This window comes from Ursus americanus, chromosome 1, assembly GCF_024610735.1.
Source record: "Ursus americanus isolate L20-20 chromosome 1, mUrsAme1.1.p, whole genome shotgun sequence".
NCBI classification, from domain to species: Eukaryota; Metazoa; Chordata; class Mammalia; order Carnivora; family Ursidae; genus Ursus; species Ursus americanus.
This window is the reverse complement of record NC_142127.1, coordinates 101,489,272-101,515,735: the sequence shown is the minus strand read 5'-3', so window position 1 is coordinate 101,515,735 and position 26,464 is coordinate 101,489,272. Positions and strand designations below refer to the sequence as shown.

At 46.3% G+C, this 26,464-nt stretch overlaps 1 protein-coding gene across 1 annotated transcript in view; it reads right to left on the bottom strand.

The window, feature by feature from the left end:
- Positions 1-26,191, bottom strand: part of TRPM8 (transient receptor potential cation channel subfamily M member 8) — a 73,919-nt gene extending 47,728 nt beyond the window's left edge. Inside the window, exons 1-9 of the mRNA XM_045794212.2 lie at positions 26,075-26,191; positions 22,062-22,135; positions 15,475-15,631; positions 14,362-14,539; positions 11,719-11,891; positions 6,798-6,972; positions 5,671-5,738; positions 3,603-3,800; positions 212-314 (exon numbers count right to left, since the gene is read on the bottom strand). Coding sequence (XP_045650168.1) covers positions 212-314; positions 3,603-3,800; positions 5,671-5,738; positions 6,798-6,972; positions 11,719-11,891; positions 14,362-14,539; positions 15,475-15,631; positions 22,062-22,135; positions 26,075-26,191 — 1,243 coding nt within the window. The remainder of the gene's footprint in view (positions 1-211; positions 315-3,602; positions 3,801-5,670; positions 5,739-6,797; positions 6,973-11,718; positions 11,892-14,361; positions 14,540-15,474; positions 15,632-22,061; positions 22,136-26,074) is intronic.
- Positions 26,192-26,464: the final 273 nt, after the last annotated feature.

The following is a 26,464-nucleotide window of genomic DNA, read 5'->3' as shown; positions in this document are numbered from 1 at the left end:
GACATAAACATTCTTGTTCTGTTAAATACATTCAACCAAGGAGATTTAACTCAGCAGGCCAATCGTAGTTATTCGGGCTTCCAATCTGTGATAACCAAAATTAAGTACAAGATTATATTTCAATAAAGCTGTTCAAAAAATAAAGGCGGGCCGCTAGAAACCACAGAAAGCAACACAAAGCTGAAATTCCAGAGGAGCTATTTTAACTCACCTTTGTACAAAGCATAGGAAATAGCATTGCTCACAATTTCATCCCCAGCTTCTTCCATTTTAATAACTGTTAATAGGTGAGAACTTTCCAGAATTTCTTTGAGCTGGCAAGATTTAAAGAGCACAGTTAGGCAATTGATTTCAGGTATAAGGAGCAAAAATTTCTCTCTTTTGGTGAAGAACTTTTTATTCCACTCTTTTTTGAAGACCGCCTATAGGGGTGATCCAGACCCCCTTCCCTCACCTACAGCACCTCTACCCATAGCACCTAACCTCTAAATTAGAATGAGTCCTTAACCAGTGAGAGCAAAGTACTGGTTTTACAAGGGCAACACATGGGAAAAAGTCCCCATTAAAGAGCTGAGACTCAGAGACTGGGGTGATTGTGAGTGTGTGTGTGCATGTGTGAGTGTGCACGAGTGTGTGTGCACACGAGTGTGCGCAAGTGTGTGTGTGAGAGTGCACATGTGCGAGTGTGCATACCTATAAGTGTGTGTTGTGAGTGTGCACATGTGAGTGTGCAAATGTGTGTGAGTATGCATGTGTGAGTGTGCACGAGGATAAACTGGTGTACTAGGGAGGGTCAGGTTCTTGAGAAGGTGAGGAGCAGGCGCCGGGGAACAACTCCGGGTGAACTGGTAGAAAGAGAAAGCATGATCCCAGTGGAGAGGTAAACTGAGTCCCCTGGAAAGGTCAGGAAACCGTGAGTTCAGAGTTGGGCGTTGGTTGTCTACAAGATCAGTGAGGTCACCTCTAATTATCTTTGGGGGCGGTGCTCAATTAATATCCGACTGGATATACATACTCATTAATCAATAATTCCTCTCTTGAGCTTGGTCTTCTGGGATATCTGTACCAAATGCACAACTTCATATAAGTGCATAATTAAAATGCCGGGCTAATTTTTATTATTGATGGAGGTCTTCTGACATGATTACAATTATGATGCATCATTAGCATATTAGATATGAATATGAATGAGGTATGAATCCCAGAAAGGATAAGTGAGATGTGTCTGATTTTTAGCTTGTTTCGGATTATCTGTAACGGTTTTCTAAAAGCAGAAATCAAAATCCCTCATTGAGGGTGGGGGACCATTAGACAGCCTCCGTTCTTTGCGCGTGACCTGGCTCAGACTCTTCAAGCCAACTTGCGCGAGTGAGAGGAAAGCCCCTGGAGAGGGCTCGGGGCCATCTTTGGCGGGTGAGCTAAGAGTTGTCTATTCCCTTCTCTGTGGATATCCTTGAACCAACCACTGAATTTCTTCCATCCATCACTGGAAAGCACCGTAAGTACAGCTCAACACACAAGGTCTCTGGGATTGCTCTGCAGGTATGTTTGGAATTGACGCAGACCATTTAGGCCTCCATATGTGGAGAATCAAAACTGTAGAACCGCTTTGGGGAGGGAGGAATCCTTTTCTTCACCCACATATTTCCATGCAGAGCAGGCTCCATCCGAATCAAGCCCCTTGATATTCTCCACCCCTTCATTTACTCCGACTCAGGGTCGGGCAGTGACATGTCTGATTGGTGACTTCCACTTTGCTCGGCCAGCCCTTTCCTGCTTCTCCTTTGGGATCTGCTCCCCGCAGAGTGCTAGTCTCTGGTCTGCCACCAGCCGCACACCTAGCCTGAGGGGAGGCAGCCGCTCTCCATGGCTGCCTCGGTCTGGGTGGGCTCACTCGTCTCATTCCGGGGCTCGGCACAAGGAAGCCCATTACGACTCCACCCCTAAGCCACATCTGTCAACTTTGCCTTCATCATCAATGAAGTTGATAAAACTTGATCTCTATTTGCGTGATTCCTGCGTCTGTCCCTCAATTGGACTTGGCCAAGACACAAGAAAATCCCAGCAGGAACTTCCATATAAAACCCCCAGCTTTATATTGTTAGTAAAATCTGGAAAATGCAATAATTCAAGTAGGACTATCACACAAGCATTGTGAGGCAGGCCATCATTCAGCACCAACACTGACTCTGGAAGAAGATGTATCTGAGTTTTTAAATTCTAAATTTTAGGTAATAAGGCTTAATCCAGAAAGGACTTGCTTTCCAATCACCTCGACCCCACTGCACCTCACCAGGATTATCGGCTAACCGTCCATTTATCTGAAGTTAAATAAGACCAGTAGGGTCCCACTGTGTGTTAATTTACCACAGAGAACCGGGCAGCCTAGAAGGCTGGGTTGATTTTTCTCATGATTTACAAGGATTTGGTTCATCTCGGCGTGTCTTAAACAACGGCAGGGGCTACCATGAACAAGACTACCTCCACATACCAGGGCCGCCATCTGCCGCACTGGACTTTTTGAGGTGCTTTCACAACTAAATACTGCCAAAATGTCAGTCTAGTTAAAGAGTATTTTTTATGCTAAATTCAACCTTGACCTTTCATAACGAAATGGGCTCTATGACTAAAATGACTCTATCACTGGGGCACCTGGGTGGCTCAGTCATTAAGCGTCTGCCTTTGGCTCAGTTCATGATCCCAGGGTCCTGGGATCGAGCCCCACGTCAGGCTCCCTGCTCAGTGGGAAGCCTGCTTCTCCCTCTCCCACTCCCCCTGCTTGTGTTCCCTCTCCCGCTGTCTCTCTCTGTCAAATAAATAAAATCTTTTAAAAAAATAACTCTATCATTGTCCATAGCCTGTTATTTCCTTTATGGAAAAATTCCCAAGTGGCAGCACATACTCCTAAAAATATCCAAACATTGAAGGCCATTCTGGAATGAGCTGATGTGAATGCACCCACTGATATTAATGTGGGCTTTCTAATGAACTGAGCAGTCAAGAAATGGAAATGAGCTCAAGTCAACAGCAGTCACAAAACAATAGTTAGAAGCCATGGTACTATGTCAAAATAGTTCTACAGGCTTAGCCAGAAGAAGTGTAATAGAGATTCTGAAAAGTCCACGTTTCTTACATGATCTGATGAGAAAGGTGAGAAGTTCTGAATTGAATCATGCCAGTTCATTTAGAAAGGCAATTATTCTGCCATAACAACGTCTCCGATGGATGTAGACTGTTTAGTATCTGCAGTTCTGAAACATCATTACCAGGGATTTCTTTCCTCTGCTCCACGGACACACACAAAACTGAGAAGCTAAATGGTTGTTGAAGTCATGGCGTAAAAGGATTACCAGCTTTGCAAACAGACCTGAGTCTGAACCTGAATGCTACCCCTTACCAGGTATGGAGACCTGGCGACTTATTTAACTCACGTAAGCTTCATTGTCCAGCAAGAAACTTGGTTTGGGCCAGAGAGTCGCTTCGGTGTCACGGAGCATGTATAAAACAGCAGCAACTCTAGTGTATTTGGGCACTTAAGGCATTCTCCCTCCCCATGAACTTGGCTGCTCTCTTCTCAGCCCCAGAAGCCCCCTACAGCTCACCCATTTGATCCAACTCTCAGTCTCTTCCTCAGGCAGCCGGGACACCGTGCGGGGTAAGAAGCGTACCAGCTTCTCCTTGACCACGGATGACGTCAGGGCGTCCTCCACCTCCACCAGGCTCGCGATCACGTCCGCAATCTGCCCTGAACCTTCCACGACCACACAGGGGATTTTACTTTTGATGGAGGTGTTGATGGCCTGGGAGAGGAGAGACAGAGCTGGCCAGACGGAAGACACACTGATGATTGACCGAACGTGTTCGGAACCACGCTGGCCAACCAGACACCCTGACACATCTCTGCATTTTTTCCTTTGGGGTTTTATTTCAATCAGAAGCAAACCAAATGTTTGCAACTGTCGATGAATGAGCAGCAAAAGCCAGTTGTATTATATCCTGTGCTAATACCAATTCCCAAAATAAGGACATGTGTGATGCGCTTAAGTTCTCCAGAAATAAGTGCTTAAAATACCTCCATATACAAAATCTATCATTCCAAATTGTTTCCCAGATCGATACACACCATACTTTTATTATTTACTTTATAAAAACCGCAGAGGCTATTATAGGTCTTAAGAATTGTAAATCACTTGACAGCAAGATACGGTTATCCATATGCACAGAAGAAACTGTGGAGCCCCTGCCTTTAGCGAAGACTGAAAGCCTTCCTGAGAACACGTTGCGCATAGAACATGTGGTGCTTCATCCTCACGGGCGGAGGAGTGTGTTTCCAGCTCTGCTCCCCACTGCCTGCCCCGCGGACGGGGGTCCACATGCTGGGGCCGGAGTAGGGTGACCAGACAGGGAGCTGTCCCTCCTCTCTCCTGTCCCCTGTCCTGGGCGTGGTTACCAGCCACACAGGCATCTGGGGAAAATGCCACACAATGGCAGTGCCTGGGCCCGCAGTGGTTCTCTGGAAATCAAAGAATTCCAAATCTAAAATTTGAAAGAGAGCTAGTAAACATTACCGTCTTTCAATTCCTTTCTCCCCGTCTCTCTTCCTCTCTTCCTCTTCTGCTCTTCAAGCATTCACGTACTAACAATTTCAAAAAAATCTTTAATTTTTCCCTGAAAAGTCTTTCCCTGAAAACTTTCATTTAATAATGGTCTCAGCAGATCTCACAGCAGGGGCTCAATAAATACGTGTGAGTGAGTTAGTGAGTGAATGAATGAATGAATGAATGAATGAAAAGGCCATTGTTATATAAATGAATAATCAAAGTGCTGGATTACGATTCCAAATAACTTCACCGGGAATCACTTGTAACTCCAGGGGGAGACTCTGGGAGGGAGGGGAAAGGATCCAGAATCCTGGTGTCCACACAGGATAGGGGAGACAAAAGGGTAGGCAAATCAACATGGACATTAGTTAAAAGGAGGAGTTAAAAATCACTTTCTTGTGAAACCCTACTGCTAAAACAGTAAGATCTTTAACATGACACACACGCCTTCAAATACTGGTAAGAACGCAATCACACAGATGCTTTCTAAAAGGTAAGGCAGAAGCCTGGCTGCTGATGAGAGGAACTCAGAAACATCCGAGTAACACGGAGGGGGTGGGAAACAGAATTCTTGCTCCACTGCTCAACACTGCAGGGGCAGACCGTCCAGAAAGCTGTCTGTAATCCCAGAGTCAGTTAGGGCTCGGGGTTCCTTCTTACGGGTGGAGTCCTTGCAGGCCCGGTAAGCACATGGATGGGCCTTAGGTGGTCTGGGAACCCAATTTGGGGGTAGCCTGTCTGTGCTTGATCACAGCTTGTCTCCATGCCGATGGGGTGGCCGTGGTTTTCCAATATATATGCTGGTTGTGATCCATAAGTCTTAGGAGTTAATGTCTACCCTTCTCTTTGGTGAGCTGATGGCCAAAGCCAACATTAGGTATACCAGCTATTCACGTTCTTCCGAAGTCTCCTCTGGACTGTTAGGGAGCATTGTGTGGTGAAAATACTACTACCTACTTGCTGTAGTAAAAGAAATTAGTCAGATTACATGAGATCCAAAGCCCTGAAAATGTAAATTTGCTGGGTTAGTTTGTTGATCAGTTTTCTAGAAAACCAAACCGAGACTTACCTTCAAAGTCTCTTTGCCACCTCCTTGGGCAAAACACACAATGGGGATCTTGCCACCATAGTTGGAATCTGTAAGGCGTAAAATGTAAAACTTACTCTGGGCTCATTAGAAATACTCACCTACTTCAAAAAGAAGCAGACCAGGAGCTTCTGCTCCATGAGCCCAGGGTGTGGGGTGATGGCTACAGATCTCAGACTGGACTATCTCCCTGTTGATCATGACAGATGTGTCTCTGCACCCCAAACCAGTACGACACAGGCCATGTTGCGATTTGTTACTGATATTTAAAATGCTTAAGTTTGTGAATGATTTACTTTTGCTAATATATATTAAGCCAGGTTCAAGTTTATCCTTATAATAATACACTCTCGCTAATTTGCATAATCCTATGCTTTCTTGAGTGGGTGAAAAATTTGCATAACTATGCGTTCTCTCAAGAAAGAGTAGTACATATATAAATGTCTTCCTTCATGTATGCCCCGCTGAAAAAGGAAAAAGGTTGAAAACATCTCCAAAATGTCCCTGTTCTGGAGGCCGTCTCTACATGGTGAGATACTCCGGTTCCATCACAGGACATATCTCAACACCAACGCTTCAGCAGTGGTAAGAGAGAGAGAATTTGTCACTCCCCATGGCAAATAAAGGCTTTCACTCGATGACTGCATTCTTCCCTTGAAACTTATGTTTTAGGTGGTTCTATTATGTAGAAATAGCCCAGATTCAAACAAGTAACCCATCCAACAGTTGAGCTAACGGGTTGGTTTTTATCGTTTTTACCCTAAGTAACTGCGTGGCCTCATAAGCGCAGATTTGCCATTATGGGTTTTATTTGTTCTTAAATATTGTCTAGCAGAAGAAGGGACAGCAGGTTTTCTATCCTAACAAACCAGAGTGTGACAAGGCGGCGTCCGTGCCCCAGCACGTTGAGGGCACGCGCAGGAACCTTGGCAGACACACTCCTAGGATGCCAAAGAAAGAAGAGAAATAACAGCTCGTCTTTGGCAACAGGACACCTAACTGGGTGGGTTCTCCATGCTTCACTCAATGATTGGTGGCTACTGTGGTTGGTCCTGCTTCTGCCGCTCTTCATACCACGTCTGTCTAAGATCCACGTCCTAAATCCTGACCTTGAATAGTGCGCTCGGAGATGTACTTCTCCAGCTGATTCCGGAGTTTCGCTTCAACTGTAGGATGTCCGTGGCAGCCGTTGTCCACAAGGAGCAAATGGGTGTGATTGTTGTCCAGGATATACAGAGGGTCTCTCTTGAAGTCATCCATTATGTACTGAGCTGAAAAATATCCCTGAAAAGGACAGAGAATCTTGTCTTCAAGATTTATTTGTTGGCCAACGTGCATAACATTTTTATATGTTAATATTAAGGCTAACCCTCCAGGTTCAACTAGATTGATGCCTCATCCCAGAGTCCTAAGTTCAGAAGGGTCTTAGAGATCTTATAGTGCAGGACTTCATTTTAAATATGAAGAAATGAAGGTTCGAAATGGTTGGGTCGCTTGCCCATTGTCACATAAATGGCCAGTGACTGAGTAGGGATCAGATTCCCAATTCAGTTCTTATTCCATTGCCCTGTGCTCATTTGTATACATTCATTGAAACTGATAGCATTCAAGGAAGTGTGTGTGTATGTGTTTTTATGTGTGTATGTGTGTGTATCCAGACACATACACATATATGTGTGTGCATGTATTTTTGTACACATACACATACATACATAGACATATTTGTGCGTGTGTGTGTCTGGATACAGGTAGGCATTGATACAGACACACATATATTTGTCTGGAATCTATCATACGCCAAGACCTTTGCCAGGGTCTATGAATAAGAAAATGAACAAGATGGGGTCTTTGCCTTTTAGAAGCCCATAGTTACAGGACCAGAAAAAGAAACAATTAAACAAAAGATACTTTGTCTTAATACTTAATACCATAGAATAAACAACAGCTGGGGGAGCATAAACAAAGGAGCTCCTGACCCCCTGTCCCATTCAAAGGTGTTTAGTTCTTGGAGTATTAGGACTGCATTAAAAGATGTTCAATCTGAATTCTAAGAATACAAGTGAAGTTGAAAATTCAATGAGGACAGGAAGGTTGCTGACTCTATTGATGGCATATATATTCAATCAGAACAAAGGAAGAATGAAAAAAGAAATTCAAATGTTACAGTTCTCTTCTCAAAGTGGTCCTTGCCGAGCCAGGAGCTCTAATCGGGAGAGTCCTGGAAATGACGGATAGGATAATATTGGCAGGGCAGGCATCCAGACAATTACAGAGGAGCCCCACAAACTTTCCTGGAACAATCCTATTGCATTTACACTCTTCCAGAGCACAACACGAATTCCAAAACCTTAACAAGGAAAGAATCACAAAAGGAAAAGCCAAGGACCATACTCTCTCATGAATGAGGATATAAAATTCCTAACATTTGGCTAATTAAACCCAGTAGGATTATTAAGGAATAATTAGCATTGTTTCCAGAACTCAGCCCATTAGATTATGATTTAAAGAGAAAAAAATAGCAACCCAACAGATGCAAAAAGACATTTGGTACTCAATGTTCGTTCTTGATTTAAAAAATTATAAACTAAAAATAAAAGGATGACGCCTTATGGTACTTTCTTAAAATATATGTTTATGGAAGCTTTCACCAAATCCTATTCATAGTGAAAATACTAGTCTCGTTCCCACCACTATGATACCAGGTATTTTGGATGCCTGTGGGGATACCTGTTATCGTCACTGTTATTTAACATGACTATGGACATTTTAGCCCAGGCATCAAGATAAGCAAAAAATGCAAGGTATAATTAAATGGACGAGTTATGTTCAAAAGTAACACTATTTATCAGTGATACGGTTGCAAACAGAATACCCAGTGAATCTACTGAAAATCTATTAGAACAAACAAACCAAAAAAAAAAAGAGTTCATAAAACATGTGATTCAAAACAACAAATAAATCCCCCTTTACATAAAAATCGCTTCCAAAATTACATTGAATAAAGACCCTATTCACAATAATAACAAAAATACATAATCTCTGGAAATGACATCAAGAAGAAATATGTAGGTCCTAAGAGGAAAACTGCAAAATTTTCCTCAATGACACAGACTTGCATAAATTGAGAGACATAGCCTATCACTGGAAGAAGACTTGATATTACAAAAATTTCAATTTTCCTGCATCAGTTTATAGGTTTTTACATGATTCCACCCAGTGAATGTGAAATTTTATTGTGTTGTTTTCCTTTGTGGTTTGCTTTTGTGCTTATACTTTGACAAAGGGATTTTATTTTATTTTTTTTAAAGATTTTATTTATTTATTCAACAGAGATAGAGACAGCCAGCGAGAGAGGGAACACAAGCAGGGGGAGTGGGAGAGGAAGAAACAGCTTCCCAGCAGAGGAGCCTGATGTGGGGCTCGATCCCATAACGCCGGGATCACGCCCTGAGCCGAAGGCAGACGCTTAACGACTGAGCCACCCAGGCGCCCCTGCAAAGGGATTTTAAAGTTTAATAACAAGAATAAGGAGACGCATGAACTCTTTTTTTGTGTGCATATGTAATGCATCAATACTTTTGACAGTGTAGCCCTGAATCCAGATGAATAAAACTTCAGTGTTTGTGAAACCTGGTATTGTCCCAGGCCAGCTAAATCCGGGTCGTGCAGGAGGCTATCTACCAGAGTGGGGTTTGTAATGAAGCCATGAATAGAAACCACCTGGGAAGATATGGTCGACAAAGTTACTGTGAACAATTACTGGGTTCAACTTATGCAAAAGACCAAGCACTATTTTCCAGGGAAGACAGAAAAGAAACAAAGAAGTTGACCACAAGATCATATGGATTTGCTATGAAACTACTAAGTCACTAGGGATTATCATCAACAGACACATAAAAGGAATAAAAACCAGTGCTATAATTTGGATATCTAAAAAATAATACATACTCATTGTAGGAAACATGGAAAATGCAGAAAAGTACAAGAAAAATTAAAATCATGCTTAATTCCATAACTCAATGATCGTCACCACCAAGATTTTAGTGGACTTATGTCTTTCCTAGGCAAGTAGATGAATTTAGGTAGTTTTCATAATTTTGTATTTGAAACTGCAAATGTTTTCCATACTATCAGAAAATCTTTGGAAATATTACTTTGCACAATTTTCCTTCACGTTTATACAGTGGTCTACCTGAAGGTCCCTCCGTTACTGATATTACTAGATATTTACGCTTATGTTGGTTCTCGATATTATCAGAAAGACTTTAATAATGTTTGTCTAAATATTAAATTCTCTAGTGATATATTTATAAGTATGGTATGAACAGTCTTCATGCACTCGATACAAATTTTGAAATGGTTTTCCAGAAAGGGTGAAGATTTGTTCTTTCTGTAGCAAACCTATAAGGATCTCATGCTTCTGTATGTGTTGGAGACTACAGACATTTTTAAATTAACACTTCGACTTTTAAAAAATTTTCTGGGTGAAATCATCTAGCCCAGAGCAATTTTGAAGACTTTTATTTCCCTTTAAGCTCATCCACTGATAATTCTTCTGGTAGGATTTTCTAATTCTCCTTGTTGAATCAGCTTTTGGAAATTATAGTTTTACAGAAAAAAATACATTTCCATGAGCTTTTCAAATTTATTGACATCCAGTTATATGTCGCATCTGTACAATTTTTCTCAATATTTATTATTATATTTGGTTTCTTAGTTCTATTTATTCCTTAATTAAATTGTTAAAATGATTTCAGAGAACAAAGAATATTTCTATTCTTTCTCTTTTTTATTTTCTAATTAATTTATTTCCAATGGACTATAATTCTTTTCCTCCTTCTCGAGTGTTGTTAGTGGTGCTATTTTTCAAACCTATTAATTTGAGGGTGGTTAAAAGTGGCGGTTAAAAGACCGTGAACCGTGGCTCTGCCACTTACTAGCCATGTGAATAAAGAAAGCTTTTTACTTCCTCTATGACTTAGTTTTCTCATCTGTAATGAGAAGGTAATAATAGCACTTAACTCACTGTTAACTTCATTGTTGTGAAGATTAAATAATGTTAGATATTATTATTGCATTATTTTCTTGATTTTTGCTAATAAAGGTATCGGACTATGCACTTCACTCTGAGTGCAGCTTTGGCCATATATTGTCAGTCCTAACATAATAAGGTTTTCCTTTCCATTGCTTTCTAAGTGATCTGCAATGATATTTTTGAAAATTCATTTTTGACCCAATAGTTATTTAACAAGCTGTTGTTCATTTGTTTCTTTCTTAATTTCCAAGTGTTTGGAACTCTTTATTTAATCTTTACATATTCATTTCACGTTTTACTTGTTGCTAGAGGATGCCACCCGGGAAATACTGAAGTCTTTTGTTGTTGCTGCTCCAATCCAGGGGGGAAAGTACCTACTTTACAGGGTTGCTCTGGTGATTTTATGCATTCATATATGGAATGGGTCCACCGCAGCAACGGTGACTAGGCAACACTAAGCCAATGCCCAGGACAAACATGGCTAAGAGACAAACACTGCATTCTTCCCCACTCAGCCTGCCACTGTCCTCAGAATCTTACCCCAGGCCCTTCTCAGCCCTGGACTTGGCATTTGGTGGGAGAGGGTTTTGCCATCCCTGACTGAGTATCTAGAAATAACAATAAAAGCCACCGTTCACTCTGCGTTCATTAATCCATCCCATGATAATAAAAGGTTATCATTATAAAAACTGAGAGAACTTGCTCTAGACTATATAGCTAGAAAAGCTCCTCACGCCTAGTCTACTCTCTCTGCAAAGCCCTCCTCCTCCCACCCCCATCCTGCTGCCCCCCGGGGGAATGCTTGGAAATGTCTCCCCACTCTCGTCTGTCCCTTATACACCTCAAAAATGTGAAAGGGGCACAAAAGGCCAACTTCCCCATGAGCTGGCTCCATCACAGAGCCACAGTGTTCAGGCCAGAGCCCCATGCCCTGGTCTGTCTCCCACGTGACCTCGCAGACCTCCTCCTGCCCCATCCCTCCTCCTGTCCCATACCTCAGCATCACAATTCCTGACGAGGGTGTCCCTGTTGGAGACCATGCCCCAAGCCGCTATGCCAATGGCTACGATGTTCTCCTCTGAATTCCTGCTGATGGTGTTGTCTCTCACCACCTCCCCGATGTACTTCATCAGGCCATAATGGGTGCCTCCGGTGAGAATCCAGGCACCTGTCAATGAGGGAGGAGAGCGAATGCTCAGCTGGTTCTGAGTAAGGCTCCTGTCCTGTGCTCACAGACCCCTGAAGAAGCCCCCACCGTGTGAGCACCAGGACGCAGCACTGCCAGGCACACCTTACCACGGGCCTTGCCATGGATGCTATAAAGAGAAAGAAGAGGCTCTTTGGAGGCATTTCTAAGAGATGTTGGTTTAAAAAAGATACAGATTCTGGGCCCCACTCTCGATCTAAGTCATCAGATCCTCCAGGGGGTGAAGCCAGGGAATCTGCATCTTTAACCAGCCTTGCAGGTAAATCTTGCTATGGATGATAAGCGCCGGGCGCTAGCTTGCGGGCAAACTAAGGCGGTGTCGCCATGAAAAGCAGAGCCCTCCGCTGCCAGCCCCCTACCCTGCTGCCATGACCCTGGTGCCTACAGTGTAGCTTTACTTCATAATTACACACGTTTGCACACCGAGATTTAAGGTGTATATCTGATGATCTTCACAATGTCAAGGGCTTTGCACATTTTTTTCAGAAATGAAGTAAAGAAAATAGTTATAAAATATTATTTAGCGTAATAATAGAGTCGAAAGTTGGAAGCGACCCTGATCTAATGCACAACGCAGGCCGGCGTCCAGCCCGAGGATGGTCCCTGGCGTGTCTAGATGAGCTCTGGTGATAGAAGGCTCGAGAGTCTCCAGGCAGCCCTCTCCCCGGGTTGTTAGAAAGTCCCTTTGTTCGCTATTTGTCTCCATTCTGTAACTGTACTACTGTCTTCAGCGATAACGAATGAGTTTAGTCATCTCCTAGATAAAAGTCCTTCCAGTATTTTAAGGTAAATGCAATGTGGTCCTACCCGATTCCTGCAACCATTTCTCACAGGGCATGAATTGCAGACCCTCAGCAGCCGGTCTCCTTTCTCCAGATTGTAATTGTCAACGTCCCCGTTTCACACCAGGCAGGGGGAAGTGAAGCCAACGCCGAGGACACGAGACTGTTAAGATCCCGCGCCAGCCCCTCCCTCCGTCTGACTGCAGGGACTCGGTCAGGGACTTTTATCCGTCTTGTTCTGTGATACTCCGAGCACTGAAAACAACTCCTGACACACAGTAGGCATTTAGTAAGTATTCTGAATGAACGATGTGTGTTCAGGATTTCGTAGTAAAGAAGCCGAGCAGCTCAGTTGTATAACAAAGTAACCGCCTACCGCGCTCCCTCTGGTGGGTCAGGAAATGGAGAATAAATGGGAACAACATCTAGGCTTCTTGACATTAAAAGAAAACTCTTACCTAAAATAAGACATGTGCGTTTTTCTTAATGAAGTGCTTAAAATATTAGGCTTTGATAAGCTGAACCTAGTCGTAAGTAAACATCAACTCAAATGAAGGGACAGTCTGCAAAAACAATTTGTCTGTATTCTTCAAAGTGTCCTGAAAGACCAAGAAACTCCACAGAGCAAGCCCAGATGAAAAAAAGCTTTTTAGTTTGCTATGACATGAAAAGCTAAATTCAACGGAGTCCACTGAAGAAAAAAAGGGGTGGGTTGTTTGTTTTTTGGTTTTGGGGGGGTGTTTTTTTGTTTGGGGTTTTGTTTTGTTTGGGCTTTTGTTTTGTTTTTGTTTTGCATAAAAGGACGACATTGGAATAATTAGCAAAATTAAAATATGGACTGTTTTTTAGATAACAGCATTGGTCCTAACTTGCTCAGGTTTGAAAATTGTACTGGAGTATGTGAGAGAACACCCCTGTTCTTGAGAGATTCATGCTGACATACTTATGGGCCAAGGGTCCCGATGCCTGCAATTCATTCTCAAATGAGTCCTTAAAAATCATAACATGTGACTGTTTTGGGAACACAATAAGACAGGTGTGGGAAAATGTTAATAATCTGTGATTCCGAGTGAAGAGTGTACAGATGGGCATTATATGGTTCTTTCACCTCCTCTGTAGGTCTGACATTTTTCATAATAAAAAATTAAAAGAAAGGCAGTAGTAAGCTGAATATTTCCAGTAACAAAGCCACAGTTACTCGTCTTGATCTCAATCAATCACTTAGCTGGAGCTTACAATCTGCCAAGCATTATCGCTCTTTCCAAAGGCACATCATTGATCTCAAAATTAAAGAGCAAAGAAATGAAACTTTCCTTTTCGATTCGCCCGAGTATTTTCTGGGTAAAATTTTATATGTAGAAACCACACAATGAAAACCTTAGACGATTCAAGGAAACGAAAGTACCCACAAGGAAGCACCTTGACGCTGATTTTACCTTGTGACCCCTCCCCCAGCCACCACCACCACCAGCCAGAACTCCCCGTGTGTCCATTCATTCAAGGACCTTGCTTTTAAATAGATCGTGATTAGTCGTGTACTTTTAGAACGTCTAGATTGTGCGCATGAACTGCATTTGGGGACTTGGTTCCGTCTCCGAAGACGACGACGAGGCCCAGTGTCCCCGCCCCGCAGGACCCTGTCCCCGCACCTTTGGACTGCGCGATGTAGATGAGGCGGCTGAAGATCTTGCGCATGCGCGGCTTCAGGGCGAAGTTCTTGGCGCCGCCGGTCACAGAAATGACAAGGTTGGGCGTTTTCAGGTGCCAGTGCTGCGTCAGCAGCTCATAGAGGGTCTCCGCATCGGTGTCACAGGACAAGCGGATATACTGCGGGGAAAAGGGAAAGTGTCAGGGTCGGCACCTGTCCTCCCAACACCTGCTCCTGTGGGAGGGGCGAGACGCCTGGGCCAGCAGCTAAGGCGGGTCCCCACCGGTCATGGAAGGAAAGCAGCAGGCTGGGGGAGGGGAGAGGGGTGCCACCGACAGGCCATCCCACCCAGCTGGAGAACTCGGGAATTTATCCTAAAGGCCGTGGGGCACCTGTGAGGTGTTTGAAGCAGAGTAGAAACGGGATGGGATTCCACGTTAGGAGCCCTCCAGCGCCGGGGCTGACTGCAGACGAGGGCCAAGACTGAGGTAGGGAAGCTGTGGGCAGGCAAGAGCTGGTGGTGGCCTATCCTAGGGCAGGGGCCCTGGCAAGAGACAGCAGTGGGCCACCTTCTGGGGCTGCCAGCACAGGGCTTGGGGATGCGAGGAGTATAGGCCCAGGCTTCCAGCTGCCTGGGGATGGGGCTGCCACGGAGACAGAAGACCCCGGCGCATCTGAGGATACCACTTCCCAGTCACTAAACCTTGTTGTAACACCCAGTGGACAAGCCTGAAATGTAGGTGCGTAGAGGGAAATGTCACCTTCTTCAGGGCCATCTGTATTCTCAAGAAGGCCGTACGCTAAAGTATACGGGACAATGCACAAAGATGTTCACGGGCCTTTTGTAGCAGAGGGGGTCAGCGCAGATGTAGGCGCCTGCTGTGCACTCAGGGAAAGGCCTCTGAGCGGCAGCCGGTCCTGAGCTAAGTTTTCCAGCTGCACGGAATCTAATCACAGCTTTTTGACGTTTACAAGGTTTATCTTTTGCTGCCATAGTTTTTGCATTGACTACCCATCTCTCCTGCCTCCACACGAGGAGCCCATTCAAGGTAGCTCGGGGTAGTCCGGGTTGTGTGAGTATATGAATCAGCTGGAGTAGAAAACCTTTGCTCACCTTCCCTTTCTTCCCCAGAGTCTCAAACTGAATGTCCCCAAAGGCATCGGTTGGAAATTCTTTGGTGTGTTTCTTGTAACTCCATTTCTCGTTTGGGTTGGTCTGGGTGCCTTCTATGTGCTGGCTCTGGGCATAGCCACACTTGCACACGTTGTCCCTGAGCGGGATGATATTGACAGGAAGGAACAGAGCTCATTAAGCCGACTTGAATCGTTCGTCACATTTTTAGAATAAACTACACGTCATTAGCTTAAATAAACACAAAAAGAGATCTGACCATCAAGTCTTATTTTCAGACTATATTCATCATCTCAGTGGATTGTTTAAAAGCTATCTTGGTGTTTTATCCCTGTTGTCTCTTGTCCATCCACCAAAAAGCTGGCTCTGTATTGAGAGCTGGGATATGGGAGTGCCTTCATGGAGACTGTCTCTGCAAACGTAGCCATGGGGTTATTATGGGATTAAGCTGTAGAAATCTGGGGACCATTTACATAGCTTCCCACATGGTTCGTAACACGCAGGAGCCTCGAGTGCCAGCCCTGCTAGTGTGCCCGACCAGTAATGCTCTCCTGAGGTGAGGTGAGCCCTCCTTCCCAGGGACGGTACTCACTGGCGACAGTGGGTCCCCTGGCAGGGATCCAAAGCGATCCAGAGATTAGAGAGACTATGCTGTCCGAACTGAACATCAGCTGCTTGGGAGACTTTCAATCATTTGGGCTAGACAAGGACAAACGGCAAGAAACGAACACGATTTCTTCCCATGAAAAGTGCCACAGAACTAAAATGTATGTGCTTGTTAAGGGACACGTGTGCGTATATGAACTTGGAGGAGGATGAAAAGATAGGCAGTAAGAAGTAAAGGATCAAAAATCTGCCCCGAGGCAGGCCTGGGCTGTGCTCATCGCACCCAGGGATTAGCTGGATGGGACGTCTGCTCTCCAGTTTTGGGGACCTTCTCGGGAACAGTCAGTATGACACCTGGCAGCACAGTGCAGCGCCGAACGAGCCAACCCCTCCCTTCCCCCAGCACAGCCCCGCTCCTCTTGGGGTTGCTGAGAGGGTTGGAAACAACCGCACGCCCTGCATCAAGGCTGTGCCATACGTGCAAATCACAGAGTAGCACAGGCAGTGGCAACAGAAAAGAAGAAAAATGCAGTTTAAAAAAAACTCTAAAAATACATGCCATGGCTACTTGGCTCCCCCATCCAGAGCTGTGTTGCATCCTGACCATCAGGTCTCCAAAGAGATCAACAAGGGGTGCCTGGGTGGCTCGGTCGGTTGAGCGTCTGCCTTCGGCTCGGGCTGTGGTCCCAGGGTCCTGGGATGGAGCCCCATGGCTGGTTCCCTGCTCAGCGGGGTGTCTGCTTCTCCCTCTGCCCCTCCCCCTGCTCAGTCTGTCTCTCTCAAATAAATAAATAAAATCTTTTTTAAAAAGAGAGACAGATGAACAAGAACCACACTGCTCACCCTTCTCCCGGTTTCTTTCTGTCTGCCCCACCCACTTGGCTCCCCCTAGTCTCTCTCCCACCAGTCTTTGGACAAGAGTCAGAGGTGCTAAGAATTCAAGAGAGCCATGGCCGGTGGAGAAGCAGAAGAACATTCTGTCCCAAGAGGCTGGAGAATAGCAAAGGGAGAGACATATTTGGCCACTGAAATAAGATAGAAGAGAGAGAGAGCAAAGGAATAATGGGGCAAGACAGAGCCACCACCAGTGAGAGGCCAAACATCCTCACCTGCCCAGACAATCCCAGTTTGTACCTGCTGCCCAAACCCGAGTAGGGTCAGAGCCTCCATCACACTTGTCAGTGTTCCAGGTCTCAAAACAAAGTATGTAGTCACCCTAACTACCAAGATGCTAGAGAAGATGCCCCCTCTGGCGGACATACACCTGTGACCCGTAGCACACCTGTGCAGTGCACAGCCTGGGTAACTATTTGTGGTGACTCTGAAGCAAGGATTCCCTGGGCAGCCTGGGTCAAATAAGGGCATGCAAGCTGGGAAACTGTTAGCGTTTGCTTCTACCTGGACTCTGTTTATCTTCTCTTCTCTGTTCTTGGTGCGAAGGGCATTCAGATAATATCACCCAAATGATGAAGGCATAGATGAGGGAACGGATACATTGATTAGTCACCTTGTAAATAGTTCGAATCTTCATCGTTCCCCGGCAATTTGTGTAATTTTTTTATTCCTTCTGGAAGGTGGGCTTAAGCATACATAGCTGTTATACAGCTGTCATAGGAAGGGCTATATCCACAAGGTCTTCTTCACGGATGAGCTTATTTGACAGATGGCAAAATGTAGAATTCTAAAAACACTCTATGGTCGTAGATCACATTTTCATTTTACGAAATGATAACAGTGGTATGCTTTTCTGTGGCGGCCTCTAAAACTACAATGGAGCAAAAGCTAGTTCGGGGAGGAGGTTTTATGAAAGCTCCAGAAGCAGACAGATTCTAATCGTGGCCAAGACCCTGCTCTCTGGAAGCAGGTGGCCTCACCTGTGTGACATGAGTTAGTCTGCTAGTGGAGATTGTTTCTAGTGCTGGAAGCCCTGGGAAACTGCCAAAGCCACACAATGAAGCCCGCCTATCGTTAGGAATAAATACATCCTGGCAGGAATCTTCCTCCTGAGGGTGAGGCTGTGAATGATACATAGTGTGGGTTCCTGCTGGAGGGTACACGTGTGACATGGACCCCCGTGAGGCTGTCCCTGCTCTATGATCCCATCTACACGGCTGAATGGAGACAAGCCTTTTCTGGGGTTCTGCGTGGCATTACTGTTTCCTTATAGTGAATCAACCCTTTCAGGCGAAGCTGGCTTCAGTTCCTTGTAACTCAAAGTCTCAGTTACCAAAGAGTATGGAAATGATCTGTGTTCAAAATACGTCAGACTTTCAGTATTTTCCAGGGCTATAAATACTGAGGTAAAGCCTGGATCCCAAATCCCACCTTTAGCAGGAATCTCACATCCTTTCTGGAAGAGTATTCAGGACATCACACAGTTTGGCCAAGAAAAGAAAGGCAAGCAGAATTGATCTCGACTTCCTCAGTCCTTTCTCTTACTCGGTGCCTTACTTGGGGTACTTATTCAGCTCTCTTACTGAGCCAAGGCTGCTCCCCAGTCGTCTCAGAGTCCCCCCTACTAGGGTCCAAGTTGGCTTCCTCTCCTCTCTCTTTAGCTGTTACCATCTTGCTACCCACTGGGGTCTGTCCACACCCACCAAAGCTCATTGCGGGATGCGGAAGAGAAGTCTCTGCCCCACCTGTCCTTGCTATAACTGAAGATAGACTCTTAAGCCCCTTTCCCTTCTAAGGGTAGGGGTGGGGTGTGCCTCAGGTGACCTGGCTGAAGGAGTTGTCTGGCTCCATCTTGATGGTCTGAGGCTGGTAGCCCTCTAAGCACCAATTTGCGTGAATTGGTTTACAAATGGAGAGGAGGTCAGGAAGGCACTAGGAGTGCAGATACCTACGGGAGGGATAGGGGTGACAGAAAAGAGAGATGGAGCAGACAGAAGGACATCAGGACCCTCTCAGATCAAATCTGAGTCTTACAGAGCTACACTGTCAATAAGGTAGCCCCGAGCCACAGGTGGCAATGTCATTTTATGTTTAAATTAGTTAAAATTAAAATTGCATACATTCAATTCCTTGACTGTACCAGCCACATTTCGAATGCTCAACAGCCACCTGTGGCTAGTGGCTCTCGTATTGGACAGTGCAGACAGAGTACTTCCATCATGGCAGAAAGTTCCATTGCACAGAGCAGCTAGGGAGAAAGTAGAGTCCTCTCTATTTCCACCTACATGCATGCAGCATGGCCAAGGCAGTGAGAACAGAAGGGAACAAACCCAGATCAGGGCTTACAGCCTCAGAAGTGCCAGAACTCAGCCCCTAAGCTGGGCAGCAATGTTTCAGAGGGCCCTCGACAGTAGGGGCAGTGGTTGGGCGTCACTCTCCAGTGACTACTCAAGAAACAGACAGCCACAAGGGGTAGAGCGGAGAGACTTGAGCTCTCTGGGCCTCCCACATACAAGCAACCCCAGGGATTCTCTAGGGAGACTTGGACAGCCTATGTCAGCTTGTGTGGCAAGCAAGCAAACTCAGGGTATCAATATTATGAGTCACTTCATTTGATTTCCTTGTCCGATGGGTAATTTGGATGACACGGAGGATTCCTCCCACCTATGGAGAGATAACAGTACTAAATATGGGGAATTTCAAAGACTATAGAGTCCTGACCCTGGTCTATAACCTTGTGCCCTTCTAGAAGGGAACCGGAAGACCCTGAGGGGTTCCTGTCCTCTGCCTGCGTTGTTGAAGATGGGGGCTGCTCACCACATCTCCCTTTGTTTTGGGCCAGACCCAAGCTATAATCAGGCACGTTAAGGCGGACGGCTATAGGTTCCCTACCTTGCATCCGTCTCCTGTTCCGCCGGTAGGAACACCCAATTTGCCTTTGAGGAATCCTTCCGTTCCACACGGGGTCCCCGTGGACACAATAACCAGGCCCGGCCAGTCAACACATCCTACTCCCCAGCCCCAGGGCTGAGTTTAGAGGCGTGCACATGGCCCACTAAAGGCCAAGAAGAGCCAGGAACATCGCTCCAGAATTTTTGGAGGATTTGCTAAGAATGAGGCCCTCTTCCCCCCACTGGTAATGTGGCAAGCTGACACTGTGTCAGATATGGTGACCACTTTGCCACCACTTGTGAAGAGCCTGCCCACCCAGAGGACAACAGAAATGACAGGTGGGAAGAGACAAGCTCTGTGCCATCAAGCCCTGGCTCTGGTTGTGCTTTCCAGGCAGAAGCTCCCATTATACCCCTTTCACTTAAACCAGTTAGACTGGATTTCTGCACCCAAGAAATTGCTGCTGAATACAGTCTGCCTGAGGCACTGTCGTTCTTAGAAAGGGTGGGGGCAGGAGATAAAAAGAACACACAAGCTAGGAATCAGAAAACCTGGGTCCAGTCCCTCCTCCATCTCCCACCGGCAGTGTGACCTTGGGTAAATACTGAACTCTTGGGGCTCACATGCCTTGTCTGTCAAATGACAAGAACAGCTGCCTTGGGGCACCTGGGTGGCTCAGTTGGTTAAATGTCTGCCTTCGGCCCAGATTGTGATCTCAGGGTCCTGGGATCAAGCCCCGCATCAGGCTCCCTGCTCAGCGGGGAGCACGCTTCTCCCTTTCCTTCTGCCCCTCCCCCCGCTCGTGCACACACACTCTCTTTCTCTCTCAAATAAATAAATAAATATTTTTTTTTTTTTTTTTTTTTTTTTAAGGAGCAGCTACCTTGCAAAGGGGGTGGTTGTAGAATTAGCAATCAGGTGTATAAGTCCCCATGACACAGCAGATACTCAATAAATAGCTGTGGAGTGAATGAATGAATCCAAACTGTATTTTCTCCCAAACAATAGATTAACAGCAAAGGCTGTCATTGAACCCATTTAGGGAATAAACAGCTGACTCATGAAGTTTGTACTCGGTCACAATGACTCATGATGAGTAAGTTTACACCAGTGACAAAGTAGAGATTCTTCATTTTTCTGATTCATTTTCTAATTCACACGACGCAAGCAAATGCATTTCTTAAGGCCCTTTCATACTCTAAGGCACTACGGTAGGTATTTAATGTGTTACTGCATTGAATTCCTACCACCACCCGTGAGGTGTATACTCTGCTAGCGTTTTAGCATCAGAGAGTTCCGTTCAGAAGAAAAGAATAATTGGCTCAAGGTCTTGCAGCGAGCAGGCGGCCGAGCCAAGGTTGGGTCCGGGGCTGGTTCTAACACGCCTGCTCTTGCTTGCTCTTCCATCCTTCCTCTGTTGCCTGCCTCCGCTCAGCGGAAGGTCAGTGCTTTAATTATAAACTACAGCAGCGACTATCCAACCAATTACTAGCTAGATCCTTTCTTCTCTCAGCCCCAGGCAACAGAGGAAAGGCAGAGCGGCAGGATGAGAGGGGGGTAGCACTAAAATTCTCTCTTTGGGTCCAGGCGCATCTTCTATGGGAAAGATCAGCAGTCGGTCCATTCACTCACACGCTCATTAGCTGACACTCATGGAACACCCCCTGCGTGTCCAGCTGCTGGGGGCTGCTCCCCGTAGCTTTTGAAACCCAGCCTGGATGCTCCAGAACACTTGAGACTCAGAGTAGATGAACACCCGACTGGATGGAAAGGCCCAAAGTCAACAGCCTAACAGAGGAGCCGGATTGCCACACGCATGCTCACGGTAGGGGTCATCCACCAACCACTGTGACACCACTACCGTCCTTGCTGCCCACTCAGGGGGGCTCCCAGGCTCATGGGAGCACCAAGCGGGGCGACAGCCTCTCTTGGAGCCTCTACCAACTATTGCCAAAGCTAAAAATATAAAACGAAATGATACCGCTCTAGGGACGCGCTCTAGCGACCAAGTCCAAGCCACTTGCCAAATTCTTCCTGCTCACACACCATTTCTGAGAATTGCAAGATGAAAACAGCTTTAATAATGAACTAGTGAACATTCGTTTGTTTGTTGTAATGGTTGTTAATAATTTATCTTCCAACGTGGAAGCAAAAACGGAGGGAAAATCGTTGCTTACGTGGCCTTGGAATCTTTGGTAAAGAAGACACACTCCCGTTTCTTAAAATTTGCTTGAATAAAATTCACCAGGTCCTTTGGAGAAAGAACATAGGACAACATGTCACTAATTTATTCTCGCACACTGCGTCATTAACGAATACTAAATATGATTATACCTTCTTCAAAGGTTTCAAGAATTTCCCACATATTCATAGCACCAGCATCCGTTCATGCTTTTAGAGTCCCACAACAGCTTTTAAAAGAGGCTTACATTTAAATTTTTATAACTAAATGCAATTTTTTCTACAAATTAACTTGGCGTTATCTTGTAATAAATGTCATGATACACATACGAATTATGTTTTTCTGTCTCTAGGACTACCAAGGGAATGTAAGCATTTGTTGATAGTTTAGCATAAATAATATATCAAGGCAGATACTCTTTCCTCTTACACTTGCTTTTCAAAAGAAGACCTATTCCAAAGACTCCTTCGAGGGTTATGTTTGCTCCCCCCGGACAAGGTGGTAAGGCATATCCAGAACCTCGTTCTGATAAACAACCACAAGTTTCTATACACCAAAGGCTTCCCTTCAGATGCAAAAGCAAACTATTTGGAAAGAGATGAAGAATACATTGAAAAAAAACTACGCTCCTCAAGTGGGAGAATATACTTGCAATACACAGTAATCATCACAGGATTGGTGGAGAGACTCTCTGAAATCGCTAACCTGGGACAGACAACCGAAGGGGAACATGACAAAAGGCATGAGCATGCATCGAATAAAAGAGGACACAAAAACACCCCACAAATGTGTGAAGAGAGGCTCAGCCTCACCGGTAACGAAGCAAGCGTGAAGGCAAAGCACAGCAACGTCCCATGGCAAACCCTCCGGGCTGGAAAAATCAAAAAGGCAGGTGACACCAAATATGAGGGGGGGGGAGCCCTCACGCCCGCTAGGGGTGGGTGAGTAAACTGGTACAACCACTCTGGAAAATCATCAACCACGGCCAGCGAAGTTATCCCCCTAGAAATCATCTCCCGTGGAGAGAGAGGTAGGTCTGTCCCATGAACAGCCTGCAAGCTCAGGAGGCCTGGCAAGGGGTTGTCAGCCTCACGGGGATGCCTTGCCCTGGGGAGGTGGGGCTGGCAGCCCAGATCCCCCTCCCTCAGGCCACTGGGTTCTCCAACAACTTCATGCAGGTTTGGCCTCCCGGGTCAGGCCACTGGTACCAAAGCCAGCCTTGCCTCCCTGTCCCCGACAGTGAGGCTTCCACCAGCTGAGCCCCACAAAAGCAGGGGGCAGGCAGTCTCCAGGAATGAAGTCCACGGTGCACTCAGCAGTCAGCCCCCTGCTGCCCGCCGCCCTTCATTCCCAGACATCAGAGAAACAGGGACCACATGCCTCCTCTTCCTGGCCCTTCGAACAAACGTGATCCCGTAAGTCCTGTGTCTTAAACCCAGACCCCATGAGGGATAGGTGTCTACCTTCACCCACACGGCTTCACCCCAAGAACGTTTCCCAGCGAACCCCAGCTCACACATCCAGAAATGTTCACATGGCATTACTCCTAACAGCAAAGCCCTAAACCCCAAATGCTCCCCTCAGGCTGGGTAGACGTGCCCAGGACGGAGCACTGAACAGCGGTGAAACGGCTCAGCAGTGGTGACGACTACCAACACGGAAGAGTCTCGAAAACATGGTGAGGAATGACAACAAAACTCCCAAAGAATACTTGTAGAATTCCATGTGTATCAAAAGCAGATAAAAGTACACAACATGAGGGCTGGGTGGCTCAGTAGGTCGGCAGGTAAAGCGTCTGCCTTCGGTTCAGGTCATGATCCCGGGGTCCTGGGATCGAGCCCCGTGTGTCGGGCTCCAGGGAGCCTGCTTCTCCCTCTCCCTCTGCTCCTTCCCCCTGCTCCTGCTCTCTCTCTTTCAAATAAATAAATAAAATCTTTTAAAAAAGGAAACAATATATTGTTTGGGGATATATATATGTATATTATTTGGGAGATGGGCAAAGTCAAATAATATATATTATTATATATACATATCCACATATATAGTCAAATAATAAACTTACAAACAAAAGCAAGGAATGGGTAACACAAAATGCAGGCTTTCGGTCACCTCTGGCAGGAGGGAGGGGACGACATGGGGGGGCATGTGGCGCCTTCTGACATCCTGGTGGTATCCTGTTCCTTAAACTGGTGGTGGGTGCAAAAGTGTTCGTTTTATTTTTCTTCCTTAAGCTGGAAATTTACACTTGGACATTCTCTTCCACACACAATAAAAATATGGAAAGCAACCACACTTTCTACACTCAGCTGAATGCAAAAATTTTGAAAGCCTATGATGCCCTTTCTCCCTGGTAATATTTTCTAATGTCTTAACTAATTTTAAGTCTAGTTAACCAAATGAAGAGAACTCAACAGACGTCTAGGTCTATGAGGTCAGTGATCGCGGAAGAGCGGTGGTATAAGCGCTGCTTTGTGGCTAAAAATTCCCTCTGAAAATGCACTTTGCAGAGGTGTGTGTTCTTGCGTGGGGGGGGGGGCTGCAAACAGGACCCCCTGGAACTGAGGCGTCTTGGGCGGTCTCAGAACTTCTACCCGGGGACGGCCAGCACCTCTGAGGCCGTGAGCAGGAAATCCATACAGAAATCTTTTGGGAGCCATGGAGTGTGGCAAGAGAAAGAGTCAGCCTTTGCCCATCTCCCAGGGGCATCACAGCCCGAGTCCAAGAGCGAGACGAGAAAGTGCCTTTCCTGCCTTCCTTGCTTTAGGCTGGAGGAGAGGCCCCACTGTCTTTGCCCATCATTTGTGTCCTGCAGGGCCAGGGCTAAGGTGAGACCAGGTATAAAATCTAAGGATGCATCTGTGTTGGGAGCAGCCTTACATACGCAGTATGGGGTCCCTTTGCCCCCTTGTTTGTTGCCTTAGGGCTCACTGATAGATCGCAAAGCCAGCCCCATGTAACCACCAGCAAGACCTAAACACTGACATGCCCAGCACCCCTCCCAATCCCTCCTCCGTCCTCGTCCCCACAGCGAGCCACCATGCTGACTTCCAACACCACAGCCGAGGGGGGCCCTTGGTATTAGACTGGATGCTATCTTTATTTCCTGACAAGCGAACAGATTGGATCTGCCCGCAGGGTGGGTGGGCACGAAGCCAGTGGGACGTGCCCAAGCAGCAGCGCAGCGGACAGGGCCGGGGAGGCAGTGCCACAGAAGGAAGAGGGCCCCTGCTGGCCCCCACGAAGCACGACTGGCCGGTCCCCACATCTGCAGGGCAGCGTGGGCGCTGGCTTGGAACGGGAGACACGGGTGCCCAGGAGAACAGTTAGAAGCTGTTGCAAGAACAAATGAGGCCAAAACCAAGACCCAGCCGTAGAGTTAAAGAGGACTTAGATTCAAGACTCATTTGCAGCGAACCCGCCGGACTGGAAGCAAGAACACCAAGCACTAAGCAGGAAAAGGAGTCTTAACAGCTCAGTATTGTAAATTGCATGAGCGCCAGTTAACAAAGGCACCATTAACAACGTGCTGGCCCCCAGGAAGCACGACTGGCCCATCCCCACGACTGCAAGGCAACATGGGCACTGGCTTGGAACAGAGACAAAGGTGCCCAGGAGAACAGTTAGAAGCTGTTGCAAGAACAAATGAGGACCCAAACCGAGACCCAGCCGTAGAGTTAAAGAGGACTTGGATTCAAGACTCATTTGCAGCAAGCCCGCCGGACTGGAAGCAAGAACACCAAGCACTAAGCAGGAAACCGAGTGTTAACAGCTCAGTATTGTAAATTGCATGAGCGCCAGTTAACAAAGGCATCACGTAACAACGTATCAAGTTTACAACGTTTAAAAAACAACACAGAAGAGAAAATGCTTTCATAAGTGACCAAAACAACCCACAGAACAAAACACTATACAGTGAGGGACGATCTTTTTAAAGCGGCAGTGTGGGTGCCCAAATAACATCATGGCCAAAGCGTTGCCATGTGACGTGATGGCCCGCCGCGGACTCACGCTTTCGCTGTAGGACACGTCTGTGCTCCGAGACATGCTGGAGTACAGGGTCCGGGTGCTGTCCAGCGTGCCGTTCCTTCGGTTTCTCATGCTGAGCCTGGCCCCCTCGAAGGACATCTTGTCTGTGGAGAATGGGGCGGGGCAGGGGGTTAGTTTGAGCTGCAAACAGTAAAAGGGCTTCACAGAAAGCCTTGTCTCCGTGCCCTCTGTCCCCACCACCCCCTGCTCCGACCCAGGACCCCCACCACTAACTGCACCCCTGCCCTGCTCTTCTGGCCTCGCCCCTCCTCATCCTCTGGGAGCTGCTTGAGTTCCCGTCCTTACAGCACCGGTCCCGGCCCCTCCAGGTGCCCCTCTCCGCAGCGGGGTCCCGCATCACAGACCACCACA